This window comes from Oncorhynchus mykiss, chromosome 6 (genome assembly GCF_057628025.1).
Source record: "Oncorhynchus mykiss isolate SJ-2025 chromosome 6, ASM5762802v1, whole genome shotgun sequence".
In the NCBI taxonomy this organism is placed as follows: Eukaryota; Metazoa; Chordata; class Actinopteri; order Salmoniformes; family Salmonidae; genus Oncorhynchus; species Oncorhynchus mykiss.
The window spans coordinates 49765079-49790560 of record NC_143027.1 but is presented as its reverse complement, the minus strand read 5'-3'; the positions used below and the strand labels follow the sequence as shown (position 1 = coordinate 49790560).

Here is a 25482-nt window from a genome sequence, read left to right as displayed (position 1 = left end):
AACCTCCTGCTCCGACTGAGGGGGGTGAAGAACAAGGTGCACTGCCTATGGACTGTGCCGTCTCTGATCCGGTCCAGAGCATGGGCCAAGCCAGTGTTAATGTACATGTGTTTATTTGCTAGCAGCAAAATAATAATTTTTTATCTACGTCATGTATCAATCATTTGTGAATTGAAGTGAATATCAGTTTGTGTGGAGCTTGTATTGGCTTTAATTAGGCAATGAGTAACAGGGGTGGGGGAAAGAAATCAAGTAAACACAGAACAGCCAGAATGCAAGATTGAATACAATGTTAGAGATGTGTAATTGATTCTTAACTGTTGAACATTTGCTGAAATACATTTTTTTTAAACAAATCTATTCTACTGTAGATTTCTTCACAAGAACATCAATACTTATTTTTCATAAAACCACTAAACTTGGCACCCATGCAGGGGATCCATTCAGGTGCGAGATAGACACTTCTGCAAGTAGTGGTAAAAATAAGTGGTCAACCTTCTCTCTTATAATTTTTGAAACCTGTAGATCTTTATATATCCTTTCAACTAGGATGTCCTGTGCACATATGACAGTCACACCAGCTACAACCTGTGAGAAGGACTTGACCTTGCACCTGCCAGTAGTAAGCATGAGATCTCTTCAACTTCTGCTCTCCATTCTGTGTCTTCAGGTAAGGGCAGTCAACATAACTTGGTACATTTGGGCACTTGACCTCTTAGAGTCCAAAGTGTGGTCTTACACTGGGATCAAATATGATTCCATCTGGAGAGGATCCTAACCACGGAGCATCTGGGTGCACAACGAAGCCACACGGAAAGAAGTTAACATTCTTCAGTGTGCAGTACTCCTGTACAGCCACTGGCTCCATGGCTAGCCCCCTCTTCATCTTCATGGTCTACATACCAGATCCCTTGAACATCCGCTCAGCTAGGTGGTCAGCTGAGGTCTCTCCCCGGACATGGCAAACCTCTCAAACGAGAGGATGTTATTCTCATTTTCCGGAGCTGACGCCATTCCGGGCTGCTGCTCTGCTCCCTTGTAGCAACCTCGACTTTGTCTGACAGCTCGTAGGTTGTCTCTAATACCTTGAGGTGGAACTGCTCCTGATGGCTAAGGACGTAAGCACACTGGGAAGCCTGAAGCCTGTAGCCATCTAATGGAAGTATTGGTGGAGAAGGGGCATCGGCAATCTTCACAATTTCACGGGTCTTTGGCTGTGGAAGCTGATAGGACAGAACACTGCCGGCTTGCACTGGCCCAAAGGTGGACTCAACCAGGGGCACGTCAGCTGACATTTCCATTGTTGTCACAAGAGGGGCAGTAAGTGGAGAAAAGTTGGCATGCGTTTCTGAGACGCAGAGAAGGTCCATGTCAGGCATGTATCCATTGAGTGCTTTGTAGAGAGAACTTCTGCAAAACATTTTAAAACCTTAACATCAGGTTGGAGAGATTACTATGACTCATGTAACTTTTCCAGAAACGGCACAAGCCCAAAAGTTCAAATAAAATGAATTAAAATATACAGATTTATAGATGATATTTCCCCCCAGTCTTTGTCCCAAACATTTGTCATTACATCGTAAAGACGCCACTGTTTAGGCTTATCATCTGGATACAATCACAAGAAAATGTTTTCTAAAATGTTTCCATTCTAGGAACCTCCAACTTACCTTATTCCATCAGCACACGAGTTAGTAGATTTACGGAACTCTATCCCATCAACCGGACCTGGCTTCACACCCTAATTAAGGATTTACTGTTACATAGGCTGAATACTTTTCAGGTGCATTTTCTTATGGACATTGATAGACTCATAAGTGTTCTTGGCTTGTGCCAACACTGTTCTGTGGCTGTGCAGCTGTGAACTGGTGGTGCAGCAGGAATGTTTAGTTGAGAGTAGTGCGCTGTCTGGTAAAGGGCCACCAGATGATTGCACAGAGCACTTCCTGCAACACAGGAGCAGTGGCTTTGGACCACTATCACTGGTACGGAGTGCTTTAACACCATCTGTGAAGATAAGTGTGATGAAAGACTGAAGTGAGAAACAAGAATGATGCGGCCCATAAATAACAAACATAGTAGTGTCTAGTCTTAACTAGGGGCTAATTTAACTATACAGGAATACATTGGGTCTCAGTAGCACAATTACCAAACACTGCATCAACAGATCTTTACCAAATAACCTGGCAATTATAAATTGGGATTGGGACCCATCATTAATATCTATACTGATAAGATTAAACGTTGACACTGTCTCCAACACATTTTGACCATGATGACAGTGTCTCACAGGAGATGTTTAGCAAGGTCTCTAGTAGCTATCTATAACCTTTCCTTACTCTCATGCTGTGCAGCTTTTCACTCTTCCTTGTGGACCTGTGACAGGCAGCCCTCACGGTGATATCTCCTGTCAATGTTTCTTTGTTAGATACTGTGTAGAAGACATGAATAACAATTATTTTTAGCTAGCAAGCATAACTTAACCAAGCTAACGAAAATACACACATTCTCAGGTAGATTCTGTCAACGTTACATAATTTTACAAAGTAGCTAGCTAGCTAAAGTTAATAGTTAAATTATCTAGCTAATGATTGTAGCTAGCTAACGTAATATCTGTCATTGACTTGGTACTCACCTTCATAGTTGTCTATGTAGCTTCCTATATACATCTCGAACCCCTTTTCATTCTTGCTAGCTGGAGTCTCGGAGGCTGATTTAACAATTTGATGTACATCATTAATATTAATTTGAGGCAAGTCCGGAAGACGCCTAGTAAAAAACTTCGACAGTTTTAGTAACGTTATATCGTCGATAACAACTAGACTGACCGGAAATTGCCAAACCGATAGGAAGTGTGTTTAGAACGTTCGATCATTGAATGTGCATATTGGCTATTAGGCTACATTGGTCATTGTCCCTATACCCATCAAACAACGCCAAGCTGTATATCTATCAATAGCAATTAGACATGCAAAAGCAAGTAGCCTAATGACATTAAGAATCACAGATACAACTAAAATATCCATTGAAGTAAAAAGCAAAGGCCTAAACTATACATACATTACGTATCTTTTTTTGTCAAACAACTAGTAGGCTTACATGCGGAAAAACCAAGGAATAAATCATTCTTGCACGGCGGCCAGGGCTATAACCTGTTTGGGCGCATGAACCGCTAGCGCGACACATACAACAACATCCGGTGAAATTACAGAGCCCGAAATTCAAAATACAAAATTGTAATATTAAACATTCATGAAAATACAAGTGTCATACATCATTTAAAAGCTTAACTTCTTGTTAATCCAGCCGCGTTGTCTGATTTCAAAAAGGCATTACGGCGAAAGCATACCATGCGATTATCTGAGGTAAGACAGGGAATAGTATTTCAATAGGGAAGATAAATAACGAAGAGTGCGCACCTCATTCACACGCCAACAAGACTAATTTTCTCATGAGAGAGACCTTGGAAAAACTACAACTACTTGCTCATTTTTCAAAAAACAAGCTTGGAACCCTTTCTAAAGACTTGACATCTAGTGGAAGCCATGGGAACTGCAATCTGGGTCATATTTATTTGTATTTCCCATAGGCTAGCATTGAAATGGCCAGTGACCTCCAAAAAACAAAAAAAATCTGGATCGATTTTCCTCGGTTTTTCACCTGCTATATCAGTTCTGTTATACTCACAGCAATTATTTTAAATGTTTTAGAAACTTCAGAGTGTTTTCTATGCTAGCAAGTATATGCATATCCTAGCCCTTCTGGGCCTGAATAACATGCAGTTCATTTTGGGCACGTCAGTCATCTGAAATTCCGAACAATAACCAGTATGCTAATGAAGATAAAGTTTGTAGCTTACCATTTAGCAACCTCATGAGAGGTTTCTGATTCCATTCTCCTTCCTGGCTAAATGTACTTGTCAGGTCCCTCTCAATTGCCAGCTGGACAATCTGAGCTTTTCATTGATGTAACATGCTCTCTGTTCAGAGTCTGTGTTCACTGAATATGTTACTCAAGGTGGAGAACACATTTTCACTTTGCTGTAGATGCTCCAAAAATGTTAATCATGTTTCATTGCCAACAGCACAGTCGGCATTCCTGACAAAGGCCCGCCATACCTTTGAAGAACACTGAGTGGGGTCCATTTGTTGTTGCTGGCTGTGGTTGCGATTTCACTTTGCAAGAATGTGCAAGCCACAATAAATTCAGGTTCAACTAGTTCAGTTTTGGTTAGATTCAACAGGTCATCAGGTGCTAGTGGCTGGGGTAATTGAGGTGCAGGTGCTTGTTGGGATGTTACTCTTGTGCTGCTGGTGCTAGGCCCTGGCTCTTCTCAATCTTGTTGTTCAACAGGTGGCGTGGGGGATGCGCCGCTACCAAAACGTAACTGTCTTCGAAGCTAGCTGTATAGAGCAGCACTATATTGCAGGATAATTCATATACCATTTGTTATGTTTATGGGGAAGCAAAACGGTGTGTGTGTGTGTGTGGGGGGGGGGGGGGGGGGGGTGAAAAAAAGAACCACCTTCAGGATCCCTCAACTGATGAACAACACTTTCTGCAGGCTGCAGGGCAAGCATTACTATTTATTTCTCATTTTCTCACCCCCTTTGCTATGAAGCCCCTAAATAAGATCTGGTGCAACCTTCAGAAGTCACATAATTAGTTAGATTGCACACACGTGGACTTTATTTAAGGGGGGGGGGGGGGTGAATAGTTATGCACGCTCAAGTTTTCTGTTTTTTTTGTGTTATTTCTTGTTTGTTTCACAATAAAAAATATTGCATCTTTTGCATCTTTAAAGTGGTAGGCATGTTGTGTGAATCAAATGATACAACCCCCCCCAAAAAATCTATTTTAATTCCAGGTTGCAAGGCAACAAAATAGGAAAAATACCAAGGGGGTGAATACTTTCGCAAGACATTCTATGTACAGTATTCACCAAGGTTTACATATTTTCTTTTTGCACAGCAGATCATGCTGCACTTGCCTGGGTCAAAATCTGTGCTGTGATGTGCACACAAAAAAGACTGCATCTGTACCAGGTTTGGTTGTCCGGATATTTATGCTACTCAGTGTATCATACAGTAGCAGCGTGTATTCATAAAACCACCGAACCACACCTATTTGCACTGTTTTTCCTAGAGAGTAGCACAGCTATCTCAACAGGTGGTAAATTCAACATGGGTGGCAAAGTTATATAAATAGCCTCTATGAACTGATAGCCTATTTGTCCTTTCATTTTGAAGCCATTTCTTTTTGTCCCCACAGGCCAGGAAGCTGTGTGAACACACTCAAGTGATCCATATTACAGACAGCAACATTCTGAAGGAAGACACTGACCTAACAAAGAAGGCACTACAATACAAAGCCAAGCAACAGGTACAGTTCAGGTGATTTTATTGTGTCTGTGAAGAACTAGAGAGACACTGTATCCTTATTTCTGAATTATCATTCCTTTAAAAAAAAAAGTGGAATAGAAAATTATTAGATAGAAATAACACTGTCCCATGATCTTACTTCGTATGGAATATGGGATTGAAGTATGACAAGTATTTTTGATATCTTTCCTGTGCTTCTGAAGAGGTGAGAAAAAGAGTAGCTGGCAACATTGTTCGACTTACGTGGATGCAAATATCTCAGCACATTAGAAAATAAGTTAAGAGAACGAGGAGGAAGAATTCACAGGGCCTGCAAAAGTATGTCCTCGTGGTATGATTATTTTAATTATCCTTCCCCCTCCAGTCTTTCAAGGTCCTTCCCTTGGCAATGAACTTCCCCTTAAAAGGCCTATTTGGGTGATAATATTTAAAAGCCAGGGTGGAGAGAAAGATGAAAGGCAATAAGTGTCTCTGAATCAGGGCCCGTATTCATAAAGCACCTCAGGGTAGGATCTAGGATCAGACCATACTTGTCCATATTATACTATTCATTATGATCGAAGACGCTTAATACATACTCCATGTCTTTCGTAGAGGTAAAACTGTTTTTAATTGTTTTTATATATTTATTTACTAGAGTAGTACTGAAGTCATGATCTGCTAATGGAAGTGGGAGATGGTTGAAGACTTGTATCTATCGAGCAGGAGATTTCAAATATACTCTCCTCTTGAAGCTGTGCAAGCATTCTCACCATTTTGGCTGCTGGCGCTTCTCTCTCGGTGACACTTCAAAGAGTATGTGCAGACACTGCATGCTGTGTGGCAGAAACTAACTGACTTGAGGGCATTTTGGGAAAATGCTAGGTGAGGTGGTCCATGTTAATTTGTCTAAATTGTTAGTTTTGTCATATAATGGTCATATTTTGGCTTCACAATGGGAGCCCTGTGGGAAAAAAATGTGCTGGTGTGGGGGCCTTGAAGAAGAATAGTGGAGCGGTGTTATTCGAAGTGCCCAGGACAATTTCTGGTCACAGTCCGTCCCTGCCGTGTCTCATAGCACACCCTGCTAGCTCAGATCAGAGCCAATATTCACTCCCCACAAAGGCCCATTGGTGTTGCCACAGCACATCTAGCATAAGAGAAATCTGTCTAGAGGAAGACCAATCAGAGATACAGTAGTTGTTCCTGTGCCGTTTGCGATGTGTCCTGGATTCACTCTGAGGCAGAGGGCAACTTGGGTCCCTTTTGAAGTGAGTATTGGAATGACAATCAAGAGATTAAAAGGTTTTGTTGAATTTGTTTTTTTTAGGACATCCCAGGTGACCTTTGGATTAAGTTGATTCAGCAACGGCTGTCGAAAATAGACTGTGTCCGACGGGTAAGCGTGCACATACGCACGAAGGCATGCACCCACGCATGCATGTGCACACACACACACACACACACATTACATTTGTAGCTCTTTATTGAAAGGAAAGGTAGGCCATAGTTTGACATTGGAGATATGCATGTAACCGCCAAAACAATGGAAACACTTGAGTAAATAAGGGATACAAAGTATATTGAAAGCAGGCGTTTCCACACAGATGTGGTTCCTGAGTTAATTAAGCAATTAACATCCCATCATGCTCAGGGTCATGTATAAAAATGCCCTGTTGCCAATTTATTTTGGCTAACATGGCTAGAAGAAGAGATCTCATTGACTTTGAAATAGGGGTCTCAAAGGAGCATAGGGGTTTAAAGGGTGTGTGTGTCTCAGTCACCAGATCTCAACCCAGTTGAGCACTTATGGGAGATTCTGGAGCGGCGCGTGAGACCATGTTTTCCACCGCCTTCAACAAAACACCAAATTATTGAATTTCTTATGGAAGAATGATGTTGCATCCCTCCAATAGAGTTCCACATACTTGTAGAATTTATGCTACGGTGCATTGAAGCTGTACTGGCGGTTTGTGGTGGCCCAATGCCCTATTAAGACACTTCACATTGGGCACAAACGTCAGTTCAATGTCTAGTTTTGATTTACGTTTGGTTAAGTGGTCAACTAAAGTGAATTCAATGTGAAATCAACCCAGAAAATTCACATCATTGGATTTAGGTTAAAAGTCCAGGTGAAAAAAAATACGCAATGCCCTTACTTTGATGACTTTTTGCAAATCCAATTAGCTTTCCACATTGATTCAATGTCATCACATACTGCCGATTTTTGGGATTGAAATGACGTGAAAAAACTTTGATTCAACAAGTTTTTGGCCTGTTGGTTTATGTTTGTTTCCTTTATTTTGGTAGTTACATACATGAAGGGAACATTTTGACATTTGCCGTATGGTTGATGGGAAACTCCATATTGCAAATGTACGGTCCCATACTAGACGTCCACGAACGTTTGTAAAATTCCCGGACCGCAGCGGGCTGTGCATGGGGGCCAGATCTTCCGGGAAGTCATCGAACGAAGTCTCTCGGACATTCAGTTTCCGTTTTATAAAATGTTCAAATTTTGGTCATTTATCCGCTGTCCCGGTAAATCCCACCAGAGGGCGAATGGAATCATATTGCAAATGTACAAAACATCACCAATCACGACGTGGCCTTTTCTCTTAAACGGAAAATACTTCAAAGACGAAACTTGGTGAGCATAGGTTTGGCATAATGGGCAGTTGGCCCCGAACAAGATGGCGTCGAGGCTTCAACGCTTTTTGAGTTATGGCCGTTATTCTGGGATTAAAGGTCAAAAACTAAAATAGAGCGCTAATTTGACCGCTTCACGTCAAAGTACATGAACCTACGGTGTCAGGAAAAAAAGAACCAGTCATTTATCTATCATAATTTAAGAGAAATCGTACAATGTACAATTGGTGATGTTAAAAAAAGAGTTTTTTTCCCCCCCAAAAAGATACAGATCCAGTTGCAGCGTGTTCAGACAAACCTTTTTTAAGTGTGTTTCGGAACTCTGCGAGATTTCTGTGGTTTTCTGAAATAACACACACTCATTTAACCCTCTGTAAATAAGTCAGTTCTTAACATAAAGACTTAAAACTCAATATTCTATAAGAGCCTAGCCAAGGAGGATATGTGTTCACTTTCAGCTTCCTGTGTCAAGCGGAAGTACCTTAAAATGGTGTCATAGTGGCTGTTTTGAAGGGTTAAAAAGGTCAGATCTTTTCAAAACTTCATATGTGTGATTAGGCAACCCTCATGAACTGTAAATAAGTAATTTCTCCCAACAGATGTCAAAGAAAAGCTCTCTCTCTCTCTCTCACACACACACACACACACACACACACACACACACACACACACACACACACACACACAGCAAGGATGGAGTGACAAAGTGCGGTGCTTAAAGACACTCAATGGCATTACCATAATCTATAGGCTGTGCCAAGTTCAACGAGATGCTCTGCTTGACCGTAGCTCGCTCAGTCTGAGCGCAGCGACCGTGGAAGAAAAAAAAGAAGGCCCAAAATGAAGCCTGGCCCTAAATTTCATGTGCTTTTGTGGGAGAACCGTTAGGGTGAGAAGCACAATTCGACCTCAGGAACGTTCCTGAGGTCCTCCCGATCTGTGCAAGCCTAACCTTGACCGTGTGGCATTAACCCTTTACAGTGAAAACAGTTTTTTTTCATCTCACAGTTTACAATGACATCTCTCCCCATAGGAATACATAGGCTTCAGGTTGAATTTAGAGGAGAAGGCAATGTGGGTTATGAATGCCTTATGAACCTGTCTTCGATGACAATCCATCAGGCCACTATGAGGTCTACCTGTGTTGATTCTAAGCTTCCTGGAGCAACCGGAAGTGGTTCAATTCACCCAAAAGGTGTTTTGATGTACATAACCTGCAAATGTGAAAATGACTGCATTCAACCCTGTGTAGATCCGTCAATTCTTAACCTGTAGTGACACCCCATCCCGTGAACGGGCCCGTTGTCATCATCTGACACTAATTAGCATAACGCAACGGACATAAATCTTCCTAGAAAATATTCCTATTCATGAAAATCACAAGTGAAATATATTGGAACACAGCTTAGCCTTTTGTTAATCACCCTGTCGTCGCAGATTTTCAAAATATGTTTTACAGCCAACGCTAGACAAGCATTTGTGTAAGTTTGTCATAGCCTAGCATAGCATTATGCCTTGCTAGTAGCAGGCAACCTTGTCACGGAAATCAGAAAAGCAATCAAATTAAATAGTTTACCTTTGATGAACTTCGGATGTTTTCACTCACGAGACTCCCAGCTAGACAGCCAAAGTTCATTTTTTCCCAAAATATTAGTTTTGTAGGCGAAATAGCTCCGTTTGTTCTTCACGTTTGGCTGAGAAATTGCCCGGAAATTGCGGTCACCACAACGCTCCATAATGTCGACAGAAACATGGCAAACGTTGTTTAGAATCCATCCTCAAGGTGTTTTTGGTTACCTCTGTATTTTAGTATTTTGTATTTCGGAGCCACCATGTGACCACCCACGCAATGTGGCTGCCTACGGCTATTCTTCAACAGAAATGCGTAAAACTACGTCACAATGCTGTAGACACAATGTTGTAGACACCTTCGGGGAATACGTAGAAAGCGTAAGCTCGTTGATGGTACATTCACAGCTGAATAGGGAGTCATTGGAACGCAGCGCTTTCAAAACCTGGGGCACTTCCGGATTGGATTTTTCTCAGGCTTTCGCCTGCAACATCAGTTCTGTTATACTCACAGACAATATCTTTACAGTTTTGGAAACGTTAGAGTGTTTTCTATCCAAAGCTGTCAATTATATGCATATTCTAGCATCTTTACCTGACAAAATATCCCGTTTAAAACGGGAATGTTTTTTTTCCAAAAATGAAAATACTGCCCCCTAACACCAAGAGGTTAATTAACGTAAAGACTTTAAACTCAGAATTCTGTAAGAGCATACCCCAATCAGGATATGTGTTTACTTATAGCTTCCTGTGCCAACCGGAAGTGCCTTAAATTGGGGTCATAGGAGCTGTTTCGAAGGGTTAATCTTTCAAAAACCTCATATGTGATTAGTCAACCTTTACATGAACTGTAAATCAGTCATTTATCCCATCAGATTTCCAAGAAAAACTCACACACACACACACACACACACACACACACACACACACACACACACACACACACACACACAGCTAGGACAGAGTGACACAGTGTGGGGCTTCGAGACATACAGAGCCTGCAATAGTTACCTATTTCGAACTATCAAAGAACCGTTAGACCTAGAGCTCTGAAACTTTAGAAACCTGTTCTAGAGCTCAAGTCGATAGTGCACGGTGAGTTATGTGGCTCTAAAAGGTTCTCAGACCGAGAAACCGCCTCATACATTTGCAATAACTTCAATTCATTTTGACATCACAAAAATTACGACATTTAGAAATGTCCCAGAGTCACAAGACTAGGTGCATTGAAACCGCCTCGGCCAATAGAGATGGACCCTAACGTTTCTGTCCGATAGCTCATTCACGGACCCCGTAGGAATGCCTGGAAAATGTGGATTTTCAACACCAATTAAGGTCTCTACTCAGGCTCCAAATGACCTATCGAGCCGAAACTTGGCCTACATATAACGTCAGAACTGGACCGGCAGCTAGAACCTAACTATGTGTTTTATGTTTTTATTATGGTTTGAACAGAAGGCGCTGTGAATTTTGGGCCTGCTTTGAAATATGTGATAGTTGGCTTCTAAACAGGTTGGAAAAAGTGGGTGTGGTGTCAGTTTGTATCAGTTTGGTATCAGAATGATATCTAATTTACTGATGGACGGTGACTTGCTGGCTTACTTTTGTCCATTTGCAATATGTTTAAACAGTGAAGTACCATCACCTAAATGACATTCTGAAATCAACACCAACGAGCGATGAAGAGGTACCAGAATCACTGCCCGGCCATCCCGAGTTCATCGGGCCAGTCAATTTTGCATTTCTGCAGTATTTTTGAGCATGTCAAATTCGTGATGGTAAATGCCCATTGAAACATATTGCAAATGCACAGTACATTTGCAATATGATTCAACAGTGAAAAAACATCACCAAATGGGACATGATGAAATCAACACAAAGAGCGATGGAGAGGAACCACTATCACTGCCCGGCCATCCCGAGTCCATTTATTTGACGCGTTTGATCCAGAAAAAAAACTCAACGTCACTACAAAATATTTCAAAAGTTGCCTATAAACTTTGCCAAAATATTTCAAACTACTTTTGTAATACAACTTTAGGTATTTTAAACGTTAATAATCGATCAAATTGTAGACGGGGCAATCTATTTTCAATACAGGAAGAAAACAAACCATGCTCCGTCTTGCGCAACTCTCAATAGTGTAACGTTGTTCCTGGATGTGCTTCTTCTTCGTTGCACAAATGAATAACCTCAACCAAATTCCAAAGACTGGTGACATCCAGTGGAAGCGGTAGTAACTGAAGACAGGTTCCTAAGCAATATCCCTTGGCAATGACAAGTCAGGGAACAGTCAGATGCAAAAATAATAATAATTCTGAACAGTTAGTCCTCATGGTTTTGCCTACTACATAAGTTCTGTTATACTCACAGACATGATTCAAACAGTTTTAGAAACTTCAGAGTGTTTTCTATCCAAATCTATTAATAATATGCATATCTTCTGGGGATGAGTAGGAGGCAGTTGAATTTGGGCCTGCATTTCATCCAAAATTCAAAATGCTGCCCCCTATTCTAGAGAAGTTAAGGGGGTGATAAGTTTTTGCAAAAATCTTAAAATTTTTTAAATTTTACTCTTGGGTTTTGACTTGTTACATTTGCAATATGAAAAATTAGGGTGGAGCGCACGCGCCATCTATTGGATTTTTGCAGTGTTACACTTGGCATTTGCCATATGGCATTTGCAATCAGTTTTGAATGAAACATCGTCCAATTGAGTGGTATTGTACATTGTGTATATGTTTCGTACGGTGCCAATAACATCCCATTCATTTTTGTCAATTTCAGGGGGGTGTTCCCTTACATGTAGCTAGTCAACGAGACTGTGCAGTTCCAAAAAGACTTGTATGAGTTACCAGGCATGGGAAAAGATCACTAGAGCGATGCTGAGTTCTAATGTGAGATGTGTAGACTTCCATACCCCTCGTACTTCTCGGTCTGTCACTTTCAATTACAACAGTTAGACATGCCTATGGACTAGCTGCTTTGGGACTGTACCAACACACATACACACACACACACTTGGAAATAAACAGGATTTTAACAGATCAGCAAATGCTAATAGTAACAAATACCTGTATATTATATAGCCCTTCTCATTTGATGTGTTTACTTAATGATGTGAATTACACCAGTGTACAGCTCCATTCCCAGCGGATCGGCCCCTTCCTCCCAGGGGGATTTGGGCCTCTTGTGATAGAACATGATGACTCTTTGAGCAAAACCCTCATCACACACCTGTCACCCGCCTCCACCAGTCTGTGTTCTCCTCTCTAATGTGACATGGGTAACCCACAACATAGTCAGCCATACCCCCAAACCTAGGCCCTCTAATCCTGACACTGTCTCTATCACACAGTCAATAAGCTCACTATCAAACACACAGCAACCATTCTTGTGATGGGTATCTTATCTCTGAAGTGTCAGTTTTCCCTGTAGTGGTGTGGAAAAATATGGAAATAGAAAAAAACTGCTATTTTTTTCTTATAAACTTTGCTTAGGCTGAATACATTACTTTTTCGCTTGGCATCCTTTAACTTTCGCCTTTTAAGTGTTGTAGTTTGTGATTCATTTTTTCTTTTAATTTGGTAATGGCTGTTTATCCCTTTAGGCTAAATGTCTGATGGTGTTTATTCATTTGTTTAATTATTTTCCTGTACATCTCCATAAACGGCTGAGAATTCAGTCAGGAACCAGGGCTAGTTCTCTGTTGCCGGAAACAAAGCAGTACTGTTGCAGCTTTACCAGATCTGCATCGGATTGGAGTCTCTCTGTCACACAAAGGCACTCCTTCATCTCGTGCACAAAAATGGAGTAGCGACAGAATGATTGACACGTTGCATTACAACTGAAGTCAAGGCCTGTCTGCTTAATTGCAGCTCCACTCGTTATCGGCTGTTTTTCGTGTGCTCTCTCTCTGTGTTTTTTTCCCTCTCAAATTAAAGTGATTGTGGAACGTTAATCATACCTAATCTAGGTCGCTCGGGTTCAGTCTCTTTTTTACTCTTTGTTCTCGAGGCTGTTGTTTGTAAAACTTTAGACTTGTATTCTACAGGGAAATCATAGAAGGGAAAAGTGGATGGAAGCGTAATAATGAACGAAGTGGAAGTGGAATAACAACTGAATTAGTGCAGTACTCCTGCTGATTTAAAAGAGGTTGAACTCTGTGAAAAGAGGTACAAGCCACAATGATGTATCAAAGAGCTCCGTCACTCTAGACCTCTAGCACTGGTGTAATGCAGTTTCTCTGGAACCCCGCAAGTCTAAATTCGCCCGAAGCCTAACATTTCACAAAGCTATACACGGTTTAGCTACCAATTGATGTTTTAGAATATACAACGGTCCTGTAAAGACTAGATGAACCTGCATGACATGAGTCATCCTCATGCTCTCACCCAACTTGGATAAAAAGTTGTTAAAGCAGTCTATGAATGGCAAATAATACAGTCCATCCTAATTTTTTCTCCTTCCATTATGCATTGTACTATCGATAACTATATACCATATTTAGCTTCTATTTATAAACCTTTTATTAAAATTACTTTTTTGTATAGAAATGTTTTCACCATGTCCTGTAGGTCCAGGTTGCGGGCTCAACTTTATTTTTTTTATAGAGTATTGCCAACCCAGACAGTGCTTCCTGAGACATTGTGCATTATATGTCCATTGAGCTGCACACTATTTAAACTTAGTCTTGAATGGTGCATGCCAAGATGTACCAGAGATAAAGGACTATTGATACTGCAACTACACAACTCAAACGCCGGTTCGCCAGTATGAGCAAAATCGCAAACCGCTTTCTTTGTTCAAGCTCTCAAGAACTGTTGTTCACTAAAGATGGTAATCTGTTTGCATCTGCCAATTTATTGGCCGTCCAGTATCCAAATGATCTGTCCCCAGAACTTCCTATATAGTTAATCTCTTTCCGTAATGTGTTTGAGGCCGGCAGTTAAGGAGAATGATAGACTCAATGAAAGATGTTGCAGAATTGCTGTATTTGAAGCAACACTCCCTTCAGCCTAGTTTCCCTGATGATGCTGAATTAAATATCCCTGTAACTGACGCTTCTGCGGAGAGATTGTTTTCTAAACTTAAACTCATAAACTACCTAACTCCCTAAGAAGCATTAGGCTCTCGATCTGATATGTGCTTTTGAATAACTGAGTAAGCTCCAATCATTGCACTGACACTGTTGTAGCCTTGACCACGGTATTTGTTCATTGATCTCCCCTTTACTTTCAATCAGTTTCATTTGGGGTTTTTCAAGGCCTGGAGCACATTCCTGAAGCCCAAGAAACAAACACTGAGCTTCTTAGTACATAAAGAAATTAAAATTTTTATATATTTAATAAAATCTTTTTTGAAGGGTTACTGTCAAAATTATTTATAGAAATAGACATCAATGACAGGCGCACGGACGCCACCTTGCTGGGGGGGGGGGGGTGCTGGTATGGTACGTCAGTGACCTCTAGTATTATTTTTCACCTATAAATTGTGTGAAAGTTTGTTTATATATCTAAAAGGAATGGTAAATATTCAGCTTGGATTCTGTGAATCATGCCTGCATTAACATAAATCTGTTAAGTTCATTTTAAATTTAGATTTGTTAATTTGAAATCGTATAAAAATATATATTTAGATTGTGAAGTTTGCTAATGTGTTATTAACAAGCACCTTTTACAGATAAATACTAAGAATAAGCCTAATTTATTTGTCAATTTTCCAAAAAACGGTTTATACAGTATGTGCTAAACTTAAAAAATATTAACCCAAGATGGGATCTAGGCTATTATTTAAACACCCTAAAAACGGAATGTTCAACAAAACAAGCAAAGAGCAATCGGAGCACCGCTCTTGAAATCAAACTTTATTTGTATAGCACAGTTGGTACAATACAATGCAGTGCAAAGTGCTTGGAATTACCAGGAGTATAAAAGTCTGACCTGTTAAATGTGAATATCTTTACCCATGAGGTATCTCATAATTTATTAATCAATGCTTAACATATTTACATTTTTCGAGTATAGCAATAAAATATATTTGTCATTTAAAAGGCATTACCCTATTGTGCCACATAATGGTGAAAACAGTTAAGGATGACGCTGTCTCTGGAAGATTAGGATAAAGGCTGATTACAACAATGGTTGTTTGTAACAATGTTATAGATTTTTGTTTTGATAGTGTAGATTGAATTGCCCATTAATAAGTAAAGTTTTGATCCAATGTACTTAAAATGATCTATTTTAGTAAAATATAGTACAGTAATTATAACGTTTCCTCAACATTGAATGTTGGTTCATCAAATGTGGTGCGCTTTAGATATTTTCCATTGCCAAATAATCAAGATCCATTTTTAGATTGAGCTTTGATTTGGTGTAACATTGTAGGGTAATTACAGTAATAACCACACTGTAGTATCTAGTTTTGCACTAAGTACCTTTTAATTGGTGCCACATGGCTATCCTATAGTAGATAGATATACAAAGCCTCCAGTGCACAATGGAACTAGCATAGCTCCTAGTGGACATGTCCCGTGCAAGACAATGATTATCTGATTAGCAGCAGGGTGACTAATTGGCTGATTGTACTGTCAAAAGGACCTTGTTAGCGAGCCTTCGCGACAGGGCCATGGACTATTTTGTGCACTGTCTCTCTCCGGCTTGTCGAGCACTGCTCCCCTACACTCCCCCACATTGTCCCCCCCAGCCTGCTGTTGAGCGCCCCGTGACATCTGCTTCATGCGTGTCCATCCTGTGATACATCCCCCCCTCCCTTCTCCCCACTGCAGATGTTGTGGTCCTGGGGTTCTGTATGAACGCCGAGCCCTTTTGATGTAGGGATGAAACGGAATGGAGGGAGCCACTGTGTGGGACCCCAGTGATGGAGGCAGGGCGGAGGAGTGTGCTGGGGAGAGGGAGTTGGGGGTGTTGTTGTTTTGACGTAGCTCATTAGAATTTCAATCAGGCCTGAGCTTTTGGGGCCTGGCTGGGAGGGACTCCCCCTGCCTTTCCACAGCCCTGGCCTAGTCTCCCCTGGGAGGGAGTGGTGGAGAGGTAGAAGGGTATTACCAGGAGCTGGCCTGGACTGGCCTGGTCTGGCTGGAGATTGACATCTTTCCTGTTCTCCACTATTCCTCATTGCTGTTTGTATGGGCTCCGTTACTTCTCTATACCTTACTAACTACACACTTTCATTTGCAACCATGTACAGTGGTTACCACTTTACCCAGTCGTTTTTAGGGTGCATTCATAAAATTTGCAGAATAAATTATGACTTTATGAACGCTCAACACACCATTGAATATGGCTGTTGTCAGTAAACCTCGGCAAAAAAGCGTAATTAAATTGTTGCCAGCTCAGTTAGTCACCAACGCTCTGGATAACATGAAAACAGCCTAACCAGCTCTGCTAGGGCAAGTAAATTGGTCAAAGTGAGGTGTTCTCTCATTTATGTCTGGAAGTAGCTAGCAAGCTAGCTAACTTTAGCCAGTTAGCTTGGGTGTTTGACTGCCGTTGTGAGGTCAGAATGCTTGGATCAACCCTACTCCTCGGCCAGAGCATCCAGTGTGCGCTCTGAACGCACCTAGAGCGAGACGCTAAGAATTTATGTATGGACAATCTGACAACATTTACAAATGCACAGAGCGCACTCTGGCACTCCAGAGTGAATTTACAAATGCACCCATAGTCATGACATCACTATCATTTTACTAAAGTGAAGAGGCTACTACTGTGTATATCCAATTTGTCTTGGTTTTCATTGTGATTTTATTGTAGTACAAAGGAGCCAATTACAAAATGCTGCTCATGGTTATGGAAGTGGACTCCCACTTCTATTATCAGCTCATGGACAGCACTGCCACAGAGACAATCAAAGGTTTAATGGGAAAGTAAGTGGGAGGAAGAAGTGCGCGTGTGTGTGTGTAATTTAGGTGAAGTGGTGATTAGTGGTTAAAGATCAAAGAGGAAAACAAATGCGGATTTCAAACAGGCCAGGGAAACTTGCCAACAAACCCCATAACTTCTCTGATAATACTGAGATCTATAAATGTTTTCCATAGTTACATATTTATTTGAAGATTATTAATTGAAATAATAATTTGGCCCCAACAAGCACTTGAGAGAACTGGTTTCTTTTTCTCGTCTTTATTTTCCAGCTCCATTGAGCTGTAAGCCCTGGGATTTCGGAGGCTATTAGAGTTTTTTTTGTGGCCAAGGAATGATATGCATGTTGCCTCTTTCTTCTTATGTTTATTTTTATGGCAAATTGGGGATAGGAACTGGATAATTAGCCACATTTTCAAGGTTTAGGAATTTAACCCACCTATTGAATCACTACTTGAAGTGGCAATTGTTTTCCTCTCTCTGTTTGTACAGATATTTATTCATAGAGTTATTGTCTCTTAAGGTCTCAGTCAGGGACTTGGTTTAACTGCATTATAAAGAGACAGCGTCTAACTTCTTTAAACAACCAACTATTTACAATGAGAGAATGGGACAGTTTAAATGAAGTGATGAATATAAAAATAGGCCACTAAATAGAAATAGGGTGGAGTAGAAATGCATTGCATTGTAATCATATTACTGTGTACGGTCATATGCCATTGCAGAGATGTTTTTAAACATCGAATTACTTACTTAGAAATAAATTACTATTTCTTCAAATTATTGAGCACAGGGCACAGAGCTAACCCTGTCGTTTGGGCCCACAGAGCTAACCTTGTCGATCAGGCAATGATCATCTCCAGAATGATTTTTGGATTATTGTGTCATATACTATCATATGATAAATAATACATCTGGCGGCTGTTTCCTGGACGCAGATTAAGCCTAGTCCTGGAAAAAATGTTTCAAGTAGAGGCTCCACTGAGTTTGCTTTTTAGTCCAGGACTAGGCTTAATCTGTCTTCAGGAAACTGCCCCATCATGTCCTATATGAGAAATCTTCTAGTCTTTTGACCCCAGTTTGAGCCACGTTGTTTATTGCTTGTGTTTGTTCTGTGTTCAGGGTTGGGTGTTGGAGGGGATACCTCAGACACGAGAGGAGGCCCTGTCCCTACAGGAGGCTGGAGTTGCCCCAAATCATGTGGGTTAGTGCCTCAGTTTACCTCAGTTATCCATTTATGTTTGGTTATTTCCATGTTGCATTTGTGTTTGTACGTGCGTGCATTTGTGTGTGTGTGTGTATTGAAGGAACTGTTTGTGTGTGTTCTCTGTCAGTGTTGCTGGAGGCACCCGATGCAGTGCTGATTGAACGGAGTCAGGGCAAGAGAATAGACCCTGTCACAGGAGGTAAGATGAAGAACCCTGGAGATGTATTCCAGTGCCCGATTCTACCAAGGGGAGGGGGGTGAAAGTGATACAGAGAGACATTCCTTTTTTATAATTCACATCATAACCACAAACCCACATCCATATTGAACCTGGCTTTCAAGGAGCGGGACATTAATCTGGACGCTTATAAGAAATTCCGCTATGCCCTCAGACAAACCATTAAAGTGGCAAAGCGTCAATACAGGACTAAGATTGAACCCTACTACACCGGCTCTGATGCTCGTTGGATGTGGCAGGGCTTGCAAACTATTACGGACTACCGCGATCTGCCCAGTGACGCGAGCCGACCAGACGAGCTAAATGCCTTTTATGCCCGCTTTGAGGCAAGCGACACTAAAGCATGCATGAGGGCACCAGCTGTTCCAGACGACTGTGTGATCACACTCTCCGTAGCCGATGTGAGCAAGACTTTAAACAGCTCAACACTCACAAGGCCGCAGGGCCAGACGGATTACCAGGATGTGTACTCAGAACATACGAGGACCAACTGGCAAGTGTCTTCACTGACATTTTCAACCTCATCCTGACCGAGTCTGTAATACCTACATGTTTCAAACAGACCACCATAGTCCCTGTGCCCAAGAAAGCGAAGGTAACCTGCCTAAATGACTACCGCCCCGTAGCACTCAAGTCGGTAGCCATGATGTGCTTTGAAAGGCTGGTCATGGCTCACATCAACACCATCATCCCAGAAACCCTAGACCCACTCCAATTTGCATACCGCACCAACAGATTCACAGATGATTCAATCTCACTCCACACTGCCCATTCCCACCTGGACAAAAGGAACACCTATGTGAGAATGCTGTTCATTGACTACAGCTCAGCGTTCAACACCATAGTGCCCACAAAGCACATCACTAAGCTAAGGACCCTGGGACTAACACCTCCTTCTGCAACTGGATCTTGGACCCCCAGGTGGTAAGGGTAGGCAACAACACATCCTCAACACTGGAGCCCCTCAGGGGTGCGTGCTTAGGTCCTCCTGTACTCCCTGTTCACCCACAACTGTGTGGCCAAGCATGACTCCAACACCATCTTTAAGTGTGCTGATGACACAACAGTGATAGGCCTGATCACTGACAACGATGAGACAGCCTAAAGGGAAGAGGTCAGAGACCTGGCAGTGTGGTCCCAGGACAACAACCTCTCCCTCAATGTGAGCAAGACAAATGAGCTGATAGTGGACTACAAGAAAAGGAGGACCGAGCACACCTCCACACCTTCTCTGCGACGAGGCTGCAGTGGAGTAGGTTGAGAGCTTCAAGTTCCTTGGTGTCCACATCATGGTCCAAACACACCAAGACAGTTGTGAAGAGGGCACGACAACAACTTTTCCCCCTCAGGAGACTGAAAAGATTTGGCATGGGTCCTCAGATCCTCAAAAAGTTCTGACATCCAGGACTTATATAATAGGTGGTGACAGAGGAAGGCCCAAAAAATTCTCAAAGGACTCCAGTCACCCGAGTCATAGACTTATCTCTGCTACCGCACAGCAAGCGGTACTGGAGCACTAAGTTTAGGTCCAAATGACTCCTTAACAGCTTCTACCCCCAAGCCATAAGACTGGTGAACAGTTATTAAAATGTCCACCCGGTTATTTACATTGTTTTTACACTGCTGCATCTCGCTGTTTATTATCTTTGCATAGTCACTTTACCCCTACCTACATGTACAAATTACCTTGACTAACCTATACCTCCGCACATTGACTCAGTACCGTTATCCCCTGTATAGCCTCGTTATTGTTATTTTGTTACTTTTAATTATATTTTTTACTTTAGTTTATTTAATAAATATTTTCTTAAATCGAATTATTGAACTGAATTGTTGGCCTTGTAAGTAAGCATTTCACTGTAAAGTTTACACCTGTTGTGTTCGGCGCATGTGACAAATACGATTTGGTTTCTTTGAATTCCCACCATAGCTCTCCAGGAGAACAGGTCCTTAGAGTATAGCAAAGCTGTGCTATAATTAACAAAAGCCTCAGCTCCCAATAGGTTGGTTTGTTATGGTGAGGATGTACTAAATCAAAATAATTGCCATCTCTGTTTTCATTGTGCCGAGGTCTCATTTTGCCTTTGTCAGTAGAATTACATGCATTGTGCAAATGAGCTCTGTTTTTTTCAAAGCTGTCCAAATACTTACCACGTTTTATTTTTCACTCATACAGAATTTGTTTGTCAACGTGACGAAATGATTGGTACCTGTGTAAACATGATCAGAATTACTTTATTCACCTCGAACATTTACAGATACCCAAAATGTGAATTGTCAAAGTCAATATGCATAAATACAGTAAACATAGAACTCTGGAGTACAGGCTGATATACAATGAGGATATACAGGTAACTGCCAAAATAATGGCAACACTTGAGTAAATGAGGAATACAAAGTGTATTGAAAGCAGGTGCTTCCACACAGGTGTGGTTCCTGAGTTACTTAAGCAATTAACATCCCATCGTGCTTAGGGTCATGTATAAAAATGCTGGGCAGGTCATTATTCTGGCTACCATAGCTTTTCCCCCATAGGATGACAATGCCCCCATCCACAGGGCAGGAGTGGTCACTTAATGGTTTGATGAGCATGAAAATGATGTAAACCATATGCCATTGCCGTCTCAGTCGCCAGATCTCAACCCAATTGAACACTTATGGGAGTTTCTGGGGCGGCCACCTCATACAACGTTTCCCACCACCATCAACAAAACACCAAATTATATAATTTCTCTTGGAAGAATGGTGTCTTGTCCCTCCAATAGAGTACCAGGCACTTGTAGAATCTATACCAAGGTGCATTGAAGCTGTTCTGGCTCGTGGTGGCCAAACGCCCTATTCATCAAATCACATTTTGTCACATGTGCCGAACACTACAATACCTTACCGTGAAATGCTTACTTACAAGCCCTTAACCAACAATGCAGTTTTAAGAAAATAGAGTTTGAAACATATTTACTAAATAAACTAAATTAAAAAAAAACTCAACTCATTTCTCAGAACAAGAATAGACTGATGAGTTTCAGAAGAAAGTTTTTTTGTTTCTGGGCATTTTGAGCCTGTAATTGAACCCACAAATGCTGATGCTTCAGATACTCAACTGGTCTAAAGAAGGCCAGTTGTATTGCTTCTTTAATTAGCACATCGGATTTCAGCTGTGCTAACATAATTGCAAAAGGATTTTCTAATGATCAATTAGCCTTTTAAAATGATAAACTTGGATTTGCTAACACAACGTGCCATTGGAACACAGGATTCCAATGGTTGGTTGCTGATAATGGGCCTCTATACGCCTATGTAGATATTCCATTAAAAATCAGCCGTTTCCAGTGTCAATAGTCATTTACAATATTAACCATGTCTACACTGTATTTCTGATCAATTTGATGTTATTTTAATGGACAGAAAGATGTGCCTTTCTTTCAAAAACAAGGAAATGTCTAAGTGACCCCAAACTTTTGAACGGTAGTGTATATTATCCACTTTATGTTGGTGTTTCCTTTCTAATTTTTTTGTGGGGATATTTTATAGTGGGAAGATATCTAGAACATGAAGTCTATGAACAAGAAGAGATAAATAGATCCCACCCTCCCTGTCATGGGGCCATCAGGGCCTGTATTCATAAAGTGTCTCAGGGTAGGAGTGCTAGGATCAGTTTGCCTTTCAGATCATAGTAAATGTAGTTACATGGATAAGAGAGACCTGATACTAGATCAGCACTCTTACTCTGAGACACTTGATGAATACATACCCTGATCTTCTCTGTATTACCTGTGTAGATGTGTACCACGTCACGTTCATTTGGCCCGAGGACAAGGAAGTGGTGCAGCGGTTAGAGCGCCAGAAGGCCGTGTCAGAAGAGCAGCTTGTCGCCCAGCTGATGCAGCACCATCGCGAGGTTCACGCCCTGCGTAAGACCTACCGCAACTGCCTGAAGGGCATTGATGCCGACCAACCGCATGTGGACGTATTTGACCAAGGTGAGAAGACCACTCCCAGCTAGCACATTTGGTTCCTTGGAAGTTGTGGGAAAGTATGTGTTTAGATTCACATTGGTTGTGGGAATGAAACCATACTGGTAAAACTATGTTTTTTAAATATTCTGGGAACTTACATTTTTAGTTTGAAGGGATGTTCTGAGAAAGTTTAACTCTGGTTCCTTGAAAGTTTTCCTGGGAGGTTTCACTAAGACTCTGAGAATAGAAATGATAGGTTGGGGGCCTCCTGAGTGGCGTTGGGGGCCTCCCGAGTGGCGGTCTAAGGCACTGCATCGCAGTGCTAAATGCGTCACAACACAGGCTGTGTCGCAGCCAGCAGCGACCGGGAGACACATGAGGTGGCGCACAATTGGCCCAGCGTTGTTCGGATTAGGGGCGGGTTTGGCCGGCCAGGATGTCCATGTCCCATTGCGCTCTAGCGACTCCTGTGGCCGGGCGCATGCACGCTGACACGGTCGCCAGTTGCACAGTGTTTCCTCCGACACATTTGTGTGGCTGGCTTCCTGGCTAAGGGGGAGCAGTGTGTCGAGAAGCAGTGCAGCTTGACTGGTCGTGTTTCGGAGGAATGACGAAGTTAAAAATGTTTTTGCAAATTTATTGAAAATGAAATAAAGAAATCTCATTTACATAAGTATTCACACCCCTGAGTCAATACTTTGTAGAAACACATTTGGCGGCATTTACAGCTTTGAGTCATCTTGCACATCTGGATTTAGGGATTTTCCCCCATTCTTTCTTGCAGATTTTCCCAAGCTCTATTAAGTTAGATAGGGAGTGGCGGTGAACCGCAATCTTCAACTCTTTCCACAGATTTTCAATGGTATTCAAGTCTGTGATTATGGTTGGGCCACTCAAGGACTTTTACATTCTTGTTCTGAAGCCATTCCAGCGTTGCGTTGGCTGTATGCTAAGGGTCATTGACCTGTTGGGACTGGTCGTTTGCACTCAAGCAGGTTCTCATCAAGGATTTTTAATGAATTTATTTGCAAATTGTCTCTGATTGGGAACCATATTTAGATAGCCTGTTTTGTTGTTGTGGATTATTGTCTATGTGTAGTGTTTGTGTCAGCACGATTGTTCATTAGCTTCACGGTTGTCACGTTGTTGTTTTGTAGTGTTCAGTTTTTCCATTAAAATTACGAACACTTACCACGCTGCGTATTGGTCCTCCGATCCTTCTCGCTTCTCCTCGTCAGATGAGAAGGACGAAGACACCCACCCACCAAGGAACAAGCGGCGTGGTAACGGACAGCGGCAGCAGCAGCGGCCGAAATTTCAGGACTCCTGGACATGGGAGGAGATTTTAAACGGAGAAGGACCCTGGGCACAGGCTGGGGAATATCGCCGCCCCAAAGCAGAGATATGAGGAGGCAGCACGGCAGCGCGACAGGTACGAGAGGCAGCCCCCAAATTTATTTTGGGGGGGAGGCACACGGGGAGTGTGGCTAAGCCAGGTAGCAGACCTGAGCTCACTCCTCGTGCTTATTATAAGCAGCGCGTTACTGGTCAGGCACCGTGTTATGCGGTTAAGAGCACGGTGTCGCCAGTACGTGCCCATAGCCCAGTGCGCTATAGGGCAGCCCCCCGAAAGTGTCATGCGACTGTGGGCATCCAGCCAGGGCGTATGGTGCGTGTCTGGTCGCCGGTACGCCGTTGCGTGCTGTGTCTCCGGGGGCGCTGGGAGGGTGCAGTGCCTCCTAGGCCTGCACTCCGCTCGTGCTGGGCAAATGTGGGAGTGGAGCCTAAGGGAGAGGTGCGCGTAGTAGGCACTAGATCTCCAGTGCTTACCCACAGCCCGGTTCAACCTGTGCCTGCACTCTGGAGGGCCGGGCTAGAGTAGTTATCCAGCCTGGGAGAGTGGTGCCAAGGCTGCGCACCAGAGTTCCAGTGCTCCCCCACAGCCCAGTCCTTCAGGTGCCTCCTCCTAACACCAAGCCTCCTGGAGGTCTCCCCAGCCTGGTAAGTCCTGTGGCAGCCCCACGCACCAGGCTGTCTCTCTGTTTCCTCCCTACAGGTGCTCCCTTCTGTCCAGAGCCGCCAGTCTGTCCAGCGCCGCCAGAGCCGCCCGTCTGTCCAGAGCCGCCCGTCTGTCCAGAGCCGCCCGTCTGTCCAGAGCCGCCAGAGCCGCCAGTCTGTCCTGGGCCGCCAGAGCCGCCAGTCTGTCCTGGGCCGCCAGAGCCGCCAGTCTGTCCTGGGCCGCCAGTCTGTCCTGGGCCGCCAGTCTGTCCTGGGCCGCCAGAGCCGCCAGTCAGCCAGGAGCCGCCAGTCAGCCAGGAGCCGCCAGAGCAGTCAGCCAGCCAGGAGCCGCCAGAGCTGCCATTCAGTCCGGAGCTGCCCCTCAGTCCGGAGCTGCCCCATCAGTCCGGAGCTGCCCCATCAGTCCGGAGCTGCCCCTCAGTCCTGAGCTGCCCCTCAGTCCGGAGCTGCCCCTCAGTCCGGAGCTGCCCCTCAGTCCGGAGCTGCCCCTCAGTCCGGAGCTGCCCCTCAGTCCGGAGTTAGGAGGCCATAGAAGCGGATTAAGACTATGGTGGAGTGGGGACCACGTCCAGCGCCAGAGCCGCCACCGCGGACAGATGCC

General features: G+C 42.8%; 1 protein-coding gene across 2 annotated transcripts in view; it reads left to right on the top strand.

Annotated features, from left to right (window-relative positions):
• The window catches only part of ak8 (adenylate kinase 8), a 66492-nt gene that overhangs the window by 8353 nt on the left and 32657 nt on the right, over positions 1–25482 (top strand). For both annotated transcript variants that reach the window (XM_021606700.3, XM_021606701.3), the window contains 5 exons: positions 5272–5382; positions 6691–6759; positions 18584–18665; positions 18796–18867; positions 22686–22886. In XM_021606700.3, coding sequence (XP_021462375.3) covers positions 5272–5382; positions 6691–6759; positions 18584–18665; positions 18796–18867; positions 22686–22886 — 535 coding nt within the window. The remainder of the gene's footprint in view (positions 1–5271; positions 5383–6690; positions 6760–18583; positions 18666–18795; positions 18868–22685; positions 22887–25482) is intronic.